The sequence below is a fragment of the Diabrotica undecimpunctata genome, chromosome 6, assembly GCF_040954645.1.
Source record: "Diabrotica undecimpunctata isolate CICGRU chromosome 6, icDiaUnde3, whole genome shotgun sequence".
Lineage (NCBI taxonomy): Eukaryota > Metazoa > Arthropoda > Insecta > Coleoptera > Chrysomelidae > Diabrotica > Diabrotica undecimpunctata.
The window spans coordinates 18017226-18032174 of NC_092808.1; the positions used below are offsets into that span (position 1 = coordinate 18017226).

Consider the following 14949-nt stretch of genomic DNA (forward strand, 5'->3'; position numbering starts at 1 on the left):
TAATTTCACTCACCAATTGATGTCTATGTGTGCTGGGAAATCACAAAAACCAAGACCTCTAAAAGATATTTCCGAAAAGGCATTTTAAGGTATAGAAGTCAAAAAAGTTCATGGATGTCGACCACTTTATTTTTAGAATGGTTTGAAAATGAATTTGTCTCAAGTGTAAAATCCTTTTTAAAATCAAAAAATCTTCCCATCAAAGCATTGCTGTTTGTTGACAATGCGCCCTCACCCTCAAAATTTACAAAATGGTGACAAGTGTCAAATTTTTGCCACCGAATGTCACAAGCTTAATCCAGCCGTTAGACCAGGGAGTCATAGAGACATTCAAAAGACATTATAGAGAAGCATTCTTAAGACATCTGTTATTACAGGAGACGAATTAGTCCAAAAGTGTTCTCGAAATTCTCAAATCTTTAACAATAAAACATTTTTATTGGTGAGCTGGGTCGTGGGCCAAGATCAAATCTTCAACTTTGGAAAAATGCTGGAACAAACTTTTTGATAAGATTTTGATTGCAGATCCTGAAGAAGAAAATGGTAAGAAAACGACAGAAGAAATTAAACCTTTCATTAAAAATTTGCCGGGACATGACGAAATTAACTAAGAAGAGATACGTGACTGGTTAGCAGCTGATGAATTCATCGACCAGGACATCATTGATATGGTTCTTTATCAAGACAACCTGAGCATATCAGATGACGAAGATGACGACCCAAGAGGTAACAGGCAGCACAAGACCGTCGACGAGATTTTCAATGCTTTAGAGGAAAGAATTTTATACAGTAGGCCTAATTAGTTAGGGACACGACTAGATTCTTAATTTTTGTTATCATTACATAAAGTTTTGCTCTTTTCAGATTGGTTTACGTTTCGTCGAACAATCGAATGAGGCAAACTCATGACGTTCTGCAAATTAACGATGGAGGGAGAGAGAAACATCGTTGTCAAACGAAAACGCAAAAAAAATAGCAGATTTCTTTAAAAAAGCATGTTAAACTTGTTCATTTTCCTTAATTTTATTACTTTATTTTGGATTTACTTATTAGAAAACATTACGAAATCAACTCATAGTATTTTTTAATACCAATATTTTGATCAAGAATATTATAAAAAACAATGTTATTTTTAACCGAAATTCTTGTTATCCGAAACGGCCTCCCCCCCCCCCAATTATTTCGGTTAACGGAGGTTTTACTGTATACCCACCTAGTGCACTGATGATGGAACATGGATTCCGAAAACGTTTTGTGATATAGCCCGATTGGGTATTTTAAATTATATACCTTTTATAAAGGATTTTTAATAAAAATTTTTGATATATATATGGTATACAGCCAACTACCTGCCTACTAGATTCCTTGTGGGCTTTCTTTTTCTATTTATTTTTTATTTTATGTTCCCAGTATTAGCTATATATCTAATATATTATGAAAAAAGATTGGTGGGCAAATATTTTCTTTTATTCTAAAAAAATACGTTTTTTAGTTTTTTACGTCTATTAACACGTTTACGGCTTTTATACGATTGATATTACTCTCTTTTATTTTTCAGAAACCAGTAAATAACAACTCCTTAGAGAAAAAGGGAAATCTTCACGTTATGGAGGTAAAATCGATACACTCATAAAATAAAACTTTTACCCTTAAATAAAATATTGCAGGTACCAGACCCGAAATTATGTGTCTTATGCCATTTAATGAGTCCCTTGGAACCAGTAGATCCCGTTTTAGAATCACCTTTAGTCCAACCTTTATTGAAGCAGAGGGTTATAGCAGGCGAACTAGTAAACGATATAGCACAAGCAAAAACCGCGATAACGGGAATGTTACTCGCTAATATGGAAAGAAATGGTGAGTAGTTTAAATAATTCATAAAAAAATAATTTACTACATGTCTGAAAAACCTTACGGCATAATTTCTCCGCATTTAGAAAACATTGGTTAAGATCGCAACTCCATCTTATCTGAGATCATTATTTTTCTCTCTTGTATTAGTGTGGTAGCAAATATTATTTACTTTTTAAAATGATTTAGGTATTGTCTATATTTTAGTACATTGAGTTTCTGTGTAGTTTCTTGAAGACGTCCTTCAACAATTAATTAAACACTTTTTACCAATACGAGGGCCCCTTCCGATATCAGTTGGCCCAACGCGCTACGTTAGATTGATAAGAAACTTAAATTTTAGAGAACAAAAATAAAAGCACAGCGTAAATTTTAAAAGTTTTAATGCATCGAACATGTTTAAATTTCCCAGTTATAGAAAATATTTTATAACGTAATGAAAACTATTAATTAAACAGAATAATAATAAATTAAAAAAAAACGCATAGAATATGTAATATTAACAAATAAAAATGTGAAAGTTTACCACAGACTTATATCCCCTTTATTTTTAATGACATCCACAATTCTTCGAGGCATAGTTTTTACCAAGTTCTGACAAAATTCTAATGTAAACTAATCCCATAATTCTTGCAATTTTTCCTTTAATTCTTTGACGGAATTGGCAGGATGTTTTCTCCAAAGTTTTTTCATTTCGTGCCACAAAATATCTATCGGGGACAAGTTAGACTGTTAGAAACTCATTCCAGAAGTAGTATGCCATGGTCTTCAATCCATATTAAACTATTTTTGAAGGTATGACAACCTGCGCCGTCCTGTTGGACGACAAAATCTTCCGCTGATGTTAAATGGTGTTTCACAATTGGTAAAAGAGATTCTTCTAAAATATTCAAATATTTGTCTGTGTTTACAATTTTATCGATAAAATGTAACTTTCTCACATCTTTAGGCGACATACTGCCCCAGATCATGACAGATGTAGGAAATTTGACTTTTCTCTTCAGACAGTCGGCATAAAAAGCTTCATTTTTCCTGTGAATGACGCGACTCCTACTGTCTCCAACACACACTTCAAATCTGGACTCATCACTCCATTGTATTAAATCCAATTGCGACTGAGTCCTATCTTTATGCTCTTTTGACATCTTAGTCTATTTTTCTTTTGTTATAATGTTAAAAGTGGTTTTTCCTTAGCTTAAAATAAAATGAAATTTATTAAAAACAATTCGTACTAATTTTTTCAACTATAAAACTTATTTTGTAAGTACCACATCCTAATCTGTGGCCCTCTCGATGACATGTTGATGTAGAAACGTGTCTTCCAATAACGTCACTCCATAAAACGCTTAACTCCATTTAATTTGCTCGTCGATTTTTCACTATAATGCGTCTTAATGCTCTTCGATCTGGTTCGGTTATTTTACTTTTTCGTACATTTCTAGGTTCTGTGACGACCGAACCTATAGTTTTGTATCTTTTGACTATATTTCTTACACTATAGCGTGACAATTGCAACATATTCGCGATTTCCGAATTGGATTTTCCAGAATTAAAAAATCTAATAATGATTAAACAAATTTTCTCATCGATAACTTTACCTCGACCCATTGTACAATCCACAAACGGCAAAAAGCTTTACAATACTACAAAATACATTTGACATTAACTGACAATATTATCACAGAATACTCCACCCAACAAGAAGCGAAAGGTTTGTCGCTACCTTTCATCGAGTAAAATCATAGATAAATAATATAATAGTATATAGAAAGTTAGATTCTAACTCGATGGTACCTTTGATGTTCATAATACAGAAATTTCGGAGTGACAATGACAGTTAAACTGCTTAGTACACTAAGAAAAGTAATGAGGAAGTCGTTCAAAACTGTAGTCAAATTATAGTTACCCTGAGAAACGAAGTAATCATTAAAACTAATGTTTTTTAAGTAGATCTGTTTTGTATAAATTGTATTTTTTTCTAAAAAAAGTGTATTTAACTAAAATATAAATGTTCAGATAACTTTTGTAATGCGTTTGAATTTCAAATTTAATTTGTTTACCTGCTACAATCTCTCGGTAGTAAAGAAAGATTTACCTATTTCCCCACCAGATTTAGATGGACACCCACGAACAACACAATAAAACCCTCCTTTTCGTGCAGTCTCACAATGAGTTTATTACAAAAATATATAACAGTATTATTCTTTTTTTACTATTAAACAACACACACGAAACAACACTTCTCAATACGTAAACAAATAACAAACTTCAGTTTTTATAGGTTAACAAATAAACTATTTAGAACATGGCGGACTGTCACAGAAATTTGGATTGCGAAAAAGCCCTTCGTTTCGCTTCTTGTTTGGTGATGTATTCTGTTATATTATTGTTTTGGTGTCGTTTTTGCAAAGCTACTTCAGGATTTAACGTAATTATGAAAAAATCAATGTATGTTGACATTGTTGAAAATAAATAAATAGTAACGTTATACTACATAAATGTACATATAATATGTGTATCAATATGTATTGGTATAGCTTACTGCGAAATAACTACCACCCTTATTTTTTATGAGTTTTTTAAAAAAATCATGAACGGTAAAATAAAAAAGAAAAATATAAAAAAAGACAATATTATGACTCTATCCTACTTACAGTAATACAAGTAAAAACTAAATATCCAAAATTAAAATTCGAAACAGAAAATAGAGGGGGTTAAATATTGTTAATTTTGTTCCTACACAATCGGCACAACATGATTTTATATGTTCCATATATATAACCAGTTTTTGCACAATTGGCAAAAATACCTAGTTTTTCGTTTTTTACAATACTTACACCATCCCTTTTTTTCCTGGGCTGGGTCATCTCTCGTCGTTTGCTCAATTCCAGAAAAATTTTTTTTTTTTTATTAAGAAGAAATATTGCCGCATCCACCAAAAGGTTATTAGCGGCATTACACAGTAAACAAAACTTTAAATCTGATACAAGATATTAATTGACCTTAGGTAATTTAATAAGTTTTTTACGTGGCAGTTTTCTCCTAATAAATCTGGTAGAGTATTTGGTATATTGTTTATGGAACGTTCTCTATGGTATTTTGGACACTCGATTAACAAATGGACGACGGTAAGAGGCGTAACACATAGGTCGCACAGCGGGCGTTCACTGGCCGAAAGTAAATACGAGTGTGTTATCTTAGTGTGTCCTATACGTAGGCGCGTTAGAACCGTTTGAATAAACCGTGTGCTAGCACTAGTTTTCCACTGTCGTGTATCTGGTTTTAGCGATCTTAATTTAGATTGCGATAGAAACCATTCGCGCTGCCACTGACCCATCACTTTTTGTTTAAAAAACGATTTGAGATCTTTACACACACTCTCACGCACTAATTCAGATTCCGCACTTGTTGCTGCATCACGAGCACTACTGTCTGCCTCTTCATCCATATAAATTTAGGAGTTATGTGGTTCTCTTGGGCGATTTTTAGTTCAGTTTTTATTAGTTGCTCCAATGGCTGTTTAGGATACAGATGCTGTATTGCAAGAAGAGAGCTGAGCGAGTCAGTGAGAAACAGAGGTTTTGGAATTCTTGAGAGGTTTGCATGTTTTAGGGCACGGTACAAAGCAAACAGTTCAGCGGTGAAAACACTTGAGCTAGGCGGTAGCTTAAATTTGAAAGTAGACGTTGGAGTAACAAAAGCACAACCAATGCCATCAGTAGATTTAGATGCATCGGTAAAGATGTTTGTGCAGTTAAGGTAGTCTCGTTCAAGAATCTCATTTAGTTTGTTTTTGATTATTGTGTTGTTATTGCATTTTTTGGACAACTCTATTAAAGAGGTGTTGCAATTTGGGATGCTTATCAGCCATGGAGTCGGATGTTGGATGTTACAGTGAAATACATCTGGGATTGTTGTGTCAAAATTATTTAGAATTGATCTTACTCGTGTGTAATAAGGTTTTCCAGTACGAGGTTTATTAAAGAGAAAGTCAAGATTGTTTTTAGAAAAAGTATTTTCGAAGAGTGGATGATCCTTATTAGCAGCTACAGAAGAAGCATGTGAAAGTGTTAAAAGTGCCCGCCTATACTGCAATGATGGTTCTCCAGTTTCGGAATGTAAGCTTTCTATGGGAGAAGTGTGAAAAGCTCCGAGAACGATCCGAAGTGCGGCATTGTGGATTGTATCTAATGGTTTTAGGGTACTCTTGGTTGCGGAGGCATAAACGATTGAACCGTAATCGAGCTTGGATCTAATTAGTGTTTTATACAGAAGGAGTAGTGTAGAGAAGTCGGAACCCCAGAAACGATTTGATACGGTTTTAAGCAAATTGAGTCTTTTGTTGCATGTTAGCGCCAAATGTTGTATGTGCTTTTTCCAGGAAAGTTTTTGATCCAGCCACATACCAAGGAATTTTACGGAGTTTTGGAAGGGAATTATGCTATTGTGAAGATAAAGGACTGGTGTAATGCATGATTTTTTCGTAAACACCATACCAGTTGTCTTTGTAACGGAGAATTCGAAGCCTGTACTAGCTGTCCATTCATTTAGTTGGGTTAAAAATGTCTGTACTATTCTGCACATAGATTCTTTTTGTGCTCCTTTAATGTATACCACTAAATCGTCGGCATAGAGGCGAGCTTTGAGAGGTTTCTGTAATTTGTTTAATATGTTGTTTATTGCAACTAGGAATAGGGTAGGACTAAGTACTGAGCCTTGTGGGGTACCGTTTTCTGCAGTATAAAAATCAGAATAAACGTTATTAACTCTTACTTGGAAAGAAAAGTCTTTTAACAAATTTTCGATATAGGCTAAGCAGTGTCCTCTAATATTGGATGCGTGCAATTTTTTAATGATGTTGAATCTCCAACACGTATTGAAGGCTTTCTTTATATCGAAGAAAATAGCTATGCACATTTGATTCATTGCTAACGCTTCTTGGACATGACTTTGTAAGTCTACGATATTGTCCATTGCTGACCGATTACGTCTGAAGCCGTTTTGCTCTGGTAAGAAGAAATGAGATTTTTCCAGTGTCCACATAAGCCGGGCATTGACTATTTTCTCCATTAATTTAGCCATGGCACATGTTAGAGAGATGGGTCTGTATGATTCTGGATCAAGTCGAGGCTTTCTGGATTTTAAAAAAGGCAAAATTGTGGCTTTTGCCCATATAGACGGATATTGTCGTTGTTGCCAAATTTGATTGAAAATTTGCAGTAGATGTTGTTTTGCTAAGATTGATAAATGCTTCAGGAATACGACAGGAATATTGTCGGGTCCTGGACTTGAGTTTTTCATATCTTGTAAGGAGTTATTTATTTCTATAATAGTAAGAGGTTGAGATAGGGGGTTTTCGTGGGATTCTTCTAGAGACAAGATGGTGCTTTCTTTCATTAGCTTGTAGTCCCTAAAATTAATGTCGTAGTTTTCGCTAGAGGAATGTTGTTCAAATGTGAAAGCAAGAGTGTTAGCAATGTCTTGTGAAGAAGAGACTGTGGTATTGTTTATTTTAAGAGTGTTAATTGATGAAGAATACTTTAGACCGGAAATTTTCTTTACCCTTTTCCAAACTTCGCTCATTGGAGTAGAACTATTTATTTCTGAGACGTATTTTGACCATGAGGCTTTTTTTGAATTTTTTATGATTAATTGGGCTCTAGCTTTTAATCGTTTGAATTCTATTTTACTTTCTTGGGTTTTGTGCCGTTTAAACCTATTGAAAGCTTTTTTACTTTGCTGTATTGCTTCTTTGCAATCCTTATTCCACCATGGTACTGGATGATGATTGTGAATTTTTTTTGTTTTTTGAATATAGAGTTCTGCACTTTTTAGTATTAAGTCATTAAAATTGGTGATTGTTCTATCGATATCACAGTAATTTATTTCACAGCTTTCTACGGAATTATCAATATATGTTGAAAAACTCACCCAATCAGCCTTTTCTGTTTTCCATTTTAAGACAAAGGTGTCTTTTGGTTCCGGTAGGGCGTTAGTATTGCAGATTTTTATGGGGTGATGGTCGCTGCCGTAGTTGAACGACAAAACTTCCCACGATAAGCAAGGAGTTAAAATTGGATCACAGAGACTTAAGTCAATTGCCGAGGATTCTCCTGATGCTGAGTTGAACCTCGTGGGGGTTCCATCATTAAGAAAATTTAAATTAACGTTATGTATTAGGTTTTCTATTATTCTTCCCATCTTATTTGTGTTAGAAGATCCCCATATTATATTGTGTCCATTAAAGTCACCGACGACTATACGTGGTGTTGGAATTTGGTGTATAAGGTGCAGTATATCTGCATAATTTACCTGTGAGTTGGGAGGAATGTAGATATTACATAGATAAAATGACATCAAGGAATCAATTTTGATGACTATAGCTTCTAAATTGCTTACTACGGGAAATAAATTTGCATCGAAAGATTTTTTTACTAATGTCATAACACCACCACTAGCATGGCTAACAAGCATCCTGTCTTTACGAAAGCATATGTATTGTTTAGGACTGTATTTCTGTTGAGGTTTTAAATTGGTCTCTTGGAGACAGATTATGTCTGGACAGTTTTCGGCAATGATAATCTGTAGCATAGCCAAGCGATGGAAGAATCCATCGATATTCCATTGTATGATCGAGTTAAATGTAAGAAATAAAAAAAAAATTAAATAAAAAAATAAAAACTAAACGGTAGCTGCTAATAAGTGCTGGTTTGTGATGCATCACTTTCTACTTCAGAGCCCACCTCTCCAAGATAAGCAAATATTTTTTTGTTTAAGTTAGTTAGTCTCGATTTTATTGACCTTTCTTTTAAATAGGGACGGATTTGTTTTAACATGTGAGAGACACCTAGCAAATCAGGAGTGAAATCCTTGATCGAGATTATAGGATTAGATAAGCCGGCAGTGTTGTCTAGTAGGAGGGCTAATTGTTCACTGTTCAGTGGAAATGGTGGTTCGTGATTATTGATGAAGGTTTTGGCTGGTTCTATCTTGGATGAAAAGGATAAATCCGGATGCGTTTCTACAAGTTTAGTTTTCTTTGGCTTTTTTCGAGTTCCTGTAGATTTTGGTGTTACAAATGGGCTTTCTTGAGGTGCAGTGTCAGTTTCTGGAGAGATGACTTCATTTATAGATCGTTTTGAATGCGTTTCTTTATTTCCTGTTTCTTCTGTATTTACATTGGGTAATTCTGACTCGGTATGTTGTAAAATGGTGCTTTGGTGTGATAATAGAGGTAGAGTTTGGTTAGACGGCGACGTTGAAGGTTGGCCAATTTCACTGGCAAAGGAATCCATAGAACATTCTTCAACATGAACTTGTGAGTTTTCATTGCAGCGATGGGCAGTATGTCCGGTCTTTTTGCAGTTGTAACATACCATACTATCTTGAGACAGAAAGATTCGATATGTTGTTTCGTCATGATTTATAGTAAACGAATCAGGTAGTTCTATACTATGAGGACTTACATAGACCTGTCTTCTGAAGCTGAGAATATGACTATACTCAGGTGATGTAGCGCTGATTTTTAAAAATGTTATTGGAGATACCATGTTAAGTCCGATATTTTGTAGGTAGTTGATTAAGAAACTATGCGGTATGGTGGGACACACATTTGAAAGAACAATGCGTTCCGCAGGGGTGATTAATCTTCTAGCCTGTACAGTTACATTTTGAATTTTTATATGACCGTGGTTTGTCATGAAGTCATCAACAACTTTTTTATTTGCTAGATACATACAAATACGGTTATTTGATAATCTGGATGAAAATATTATATTCTTAGGTTGAATTATCTTGCCCAATGGAATTAAATATTCCTGCAATTTAGTATTATCCAAGGCACTGAAGACAATCGCTTGTTCTTTCGATGGGAACTGCATATTTGCTACTGCTGATGAGTACGTTGAGCTATTAGAGTTTGTTTCAGACATTAGTAGTGAGGTAGGTGAGATGCTGCTGTTAGTAGCCATATTTAATTTTCCTCCAACGTATTAAAATTATTGAAGGATTTAATACGTCTGTGGCCAGCTTTACAGCTGGCCGGTGAAACTGGATTTAAAACGAAAAACTAATAAACTATTTTGTAGTTGTTGATAGTTTTTTTAAAACACTACTAGTTGAAATTTTTTATAGACGATAGATAGTCCAAAATTTATAATTATTTATTCAATATGTAGAATAAAAAACTTACTGACTGTTAATCACTTCATATGCAAACATACAAATATTATTTCACATTTTATCAACTGTATTAAACACCAACATTAAATATCAATTAACAATATAATTGATTTAAAGCGATAACGTGTTCACTGTTGAAAGGTTCGAAATCAACCTCCAGAAAATTTTGCAGCAAGTAATCTTGATGTTCTTGGTATACGCATATTTAGCGCTCGTATTTTTATATTTTTCTGGACTAACGCAATTCCTAAAGACTTCAGAAACAATCGACGAGAAGACCGAAATTCTGCATTCGTATTATTGGATTTTAGTATATAATAAATGCAGTTATAGCTGCAATATTAGCCAAACCATAACACAAAACAAGAAACGCCCACCCACGGATGGAGTCTGTCAGGATACTTTTACAGGTAACAATTAAAGGGATTCATACAATTTCACCAAATTATGCGAAAGTGTACTATTCAGTGCCATTAAAAAGGACATCGAGTCTAGGAAAAAAATACAAAACAAAATTAAGCAATTTCATTTATAGGTGTACTGATAGACCCCACCCGTGGGAAGGAGGGTTAATGCATCTATCCTAAACTTAATAAAAGATGTCTAATAATGTCTCTAAAGGAGTTAAAAATAATCTATAGTAGATTAATTTAGAGCCTTACGAAACGTTTGACTTATATCTTAATTATCTTTCTATATTGACATTTACAAAGATAAATATTTTTTTTTTATTTTTAGGCGAATTCCCGTTTATAACATATTATGTGATAAATACGTCGCAAACGAATCCTGTGATGTTCTACAATAATTTACGCACTGCCAGTTTAAGCAAGTTCGATCCAAGGACAACTAGGTAAATATTCACAACACTGTGAATGTGATTTACTACTACTATGCTATTTACTACTGGCATATATTATGTGACATAAGTTTTTTAAAAAAAGTTTACCTTGAAATTCCCACTCTATTTTGATACCACAAACAACTCATGGTGTGATTTTATTGATAAATATGCAACTTATTCAATTAATAACTTCAAAATGACGTACAAACTTGGAATTTGCAAAACTATTCATCGATGTATTGGACGGTTGCCTAAACATGGAATTGTTAACTTGTTAAGACATCAAATTTTAGCTAAGCAACTATTTATATGACTGTAAGGTGCGAAGAGGGTAATTCCAGGCTTTTGCACTAATTTACTGAAACCTCTAAGATTTTATGTTTGCGAGACCGATTGTGGTCTCTTCATCTCTGCTCTCAATGCTATTATATTAAGGTCGTTCTGCAGCCCGAAACAGAGACAAGGACAAACGACTGTCGCACAGGTCTCGTCAGTCTCCCTCTTTTAGCACTGATTTAATTTCTTATTAAAAATAACAACCTAAATAAAATTTAATGACGAGGAAGAGGAATTGCTTGGAGTTAGTGGCTAAGAACCCACCACTATTTGATCCTCAAATAGAATCCTGCAAGCATGTTCTCGTCATATAAAATATAAAATTCTTCGCGCCTCGTGTTAAATATAGAATTTATATACGTACATCTTCGTTTTTTATTCGAAACATGGAATATGGTCATTTTCTTCTTCCAGTAGCCTTTTAAAGAATAGCTTCGAAGCCGTTACACGCCTTTTTCTGCATCTGATATACTGAAGTATAGACGCATGTTTTGCGTAATGTTCTTGTCTCTGTCGCGTACTCTTTTTAAGGAGCGACAGTTCGATGTCTCGGTTTCGCCTATCTGTCACCTGGTTTTAGTGTTTTTAGACGAAGAATATATCGCCATTTGGTAGTTTCACACAAAAGTGTCCAGAAAATGTTGTCCAGATGTAATGGTAAATACCGAGAAAGTATGTTAAATGTAGATAAATAATATAAAAGTAATGCTGTTTCTGAAGACAATCAAACTTTCTAATTTTTTTTTCATTTTTGCGAGCCACAGACCCAAAGAACTAAAAAATTCGCTGAAAACATTGTTTTAATATACTTCTTCTTCTTCTTCTTTTTATGTAGACATAGCACAATGTGCCTCCAGTAAGTTGTCGTTCCATCGTTTTCGTGGTCTTCCTACTGATGGTCTTCCTATTGGGGAACCGGATCTTGCCGTCTTTACTATTCTATTTGTTGTCATTCGGCTTATATGATAATTCCATTCTACTCTTCTATTTTTTACCCAGTTCTTGATGTTCTCCACCTTGCATCTACGTCGTATATCTGTACTTCTAGCTGTGTCCCATAGTGGCTTACCATCAATTTTTCTAAGTATTTTCATCTCTGCTGTTTCTAACATCCTTTTTGTCCTCTCTGTGTCAAGTCATGTTTCTGCCGCGTATGTCATTATTGGTCTGTGTTTTAATATTAAGTTTTTTTTACTAAAAAAGCGTTTGTTTGATGTTTGATGCAGTCCAGAGAATTGAATTCTTCTCCAATCACTCCTCTCTCTTCAGTTCTAACGCCCCCCCCCCCCCGGAAGGAGGTAATAGTCGACGTGATGTGTACGTGTTGTGTATGATCTGTTTCCAAACTGTCTCTGGTCATTTCTTGCACTGGTCTTTTGCATAACATGTCCAAAGTATTTTATTTATTGGAGATGGGTGTAAGAGTCTTTTACTGATCTTTAGTTCTCTGCTCTTAAAGTTGCATTATTAATCCTATGCTAAGTCCATGGTATTCGTAACATTCTTCTCCAAAGAACCTTTCAGTGGCGTATATTTTTCTTCTTTCCGATTGTCTCAGAGTCCAAGATTCACATCCGTATGTCAGTATTGGGAATATTAAGTAGTTGATCAACCTCATTTTTAGAGTTATTGAAATTTGGGAGTTCTTCCATATTTTGACCACCTTTCATACGGAAATCTTTGCTCTTATTCGGAACATCCGAGACATTCTATTGGACGGCATCACGATTAACTTTCTTGGGAACGATATTACTGCGATTCACCTGCCCTTCAGCATCGCAGTATCACAACCATTCTGCTGCTACAGCTTCACTTGTGAATGTCCAATTATAAGCCGGTCCATGATCATTCCCTATGCGCCTTAACATTGTACTGCCGGCCGCTGCCGCCCTCCATCAGGAATGTTTATTAACCTTTCGGTCGGGGTGTGGAATAAGGAGGATACGTGTAGATTATATGGAATAAAGGCTTGAGACCTGTTTTCTCCTAGGAGGAGAGCGTAGGAGAGAAACAGTGGCTAGCGTAGGGGCAGGGTTGCCAAGTCCTATAGTGGGATCTGTAAAAGAGTAGTATTCGCTGCATCTCAAATGCATTGATCTTCTGTCTCTCTTGTGACCGAAGAGTTCGAGTTTTAACAACATAAAGAAACACTGAGACGACTAATATTTTTACTTTTAATAAAGTTAGTTTTTACTTTTAATAGTTTTAGTCGAATTGTGGTTGCGTGGGCAGATATATCTTTCCGTATATTTGCAGTATGTTAGTTGTACAATGTTTCCATATATGTCTATTACGTTATTGCTTACGTGTTGCTTGTATTAATTTTTAACCCAACATTCTTGCTTTAAAACTCTTTCTCTGCTGCTGTCATTAGTGTAGACTGTAAAGTCACTAGTGAATCTTAAGTTAGAGATTTTTCTTTCGACCATCATCAAGCTCTGACCATCCATCTTTTACGGAGCCTTCTTTTAGTCTTCTGTCTTGCATTTTACGAGCTTCCTTACAATTTTTTTTACTTTTTTTGTAGTTTCTGTTATCGAATTTATAACATACTATTGATCTAATGATGGTTTTATAGACCTTTGTTGTTCTTCTGCGATTTCATAGCATTCTTTACTTCAGAAAGTAATCTCCGCACGTTTGATGTTTGAACTCTGTGTTGAAAACATCTGTTAATTCGCTTTAAAAACTATGCTTTCCGCACATATTTGGGCTAAAGTCTTCTTTACCTTTGCTACACTGAAGCTTTATTTCTTTCGAAAGTGCTCTGTGTTCTTTAATCCTTTTAATTTTATGACTTGAAATTAGGAAAAATTTGAAACACATGTTAAATAAATTGAAGCAAGGAAATCAAGTGATATTTGAAGAAGTAATCAATTAAAACAGTTATATAAATTAAGGGTTAGTTAATTGTTTAAATTAACAGTTATATAAATTGTTTAAAAGAGAAAAAAGTAGTTCAAAATAATTTAATTAATAACTTCACAACTAAGATTTATTGTAAAATACAATAATAATCAGTTAAATTTATCAAATGCGTTATTTTTGCTAACACTTACCTTATTTTATCGATAAGTGGCATCTAGCACGTGATGTGGTGGCATCTAAATAAAATATTATTTTCATTCGGTAAAGAAAATAAAGTTTAAAAGTAAGGAATAAAATTAGTCCACTCGTCAGAGACGAAAATGCCACTGAACATCTAAAAATCATACGAACCAGCAGAATTTTGCTGAGAATGTTAATTTTGGGCTACCCCGGACTTCCCTCCAAAACCCCTCTCAGGGGGAAAACGAAAAACATTGATTTACCAAGAATCTGTATGTAGAAAAAAATGTTTTAAACGAGAAATGTAGATGAGATATTTGAACAAAAATATCAGTTACGCGCGTGAAATCAATTCTTTAAATATTATTTTATTTGTATTAACTTAATGTTAAAAATTCGATATCTTTTGGTCAGAGTTTCTTATCGACAAAAATCAAAATGCGTCTTAAAGGTGAAGAGTGCAGCTTTTGTATGATTTTTTTTAATTTTACCGAAAATGAAGTCAGTGCTTATAAATCTGTTAAATAAATAAACTTTTCGTGATTTTTGCATTTTTACGATTCTCATGAGATCAATAAAATTTATCACTTCTACTGAAAGGTTACAATGGAATTTCTATTGTAAGAGACTAGTCTTCAACCTATAACATGAAATTTGGATTTGGAGTTTTGGCAACAAATGTGAAGTAT

The 14949-nt window shown here is 34.2% G+C and overlaps 1 protein-coding gene across 4 annotated transcripts in view; it reads left to right on the plus strand.

The window, feature by feature from the left end:
• Positions 1-14949, plus strand: part of LOC140443225 (uncharacterized) — a 119346-nt gene that overhangs the window by 89049 nt on the left and 15348 nt on the right. For all 4 annotated transcript variants that reach the window (XM_072534361.1, XM_072534362.1, XM_072534363.1 and 1 more), the window contains 3 exons: positions 1559-1612; positions 1668-1857; positions 10771-10885. In XM_072534361.1, the coding sequence (XP_072390462.1) occupies positions 1559-1612; positions 1668-1857; positions 10771-10885 (359 nt within the window). The remainder of the gene's footprint in view (positions 1-1558; positions 1613-1667; positions 1858-10770; positions 10886-14949) is intronic.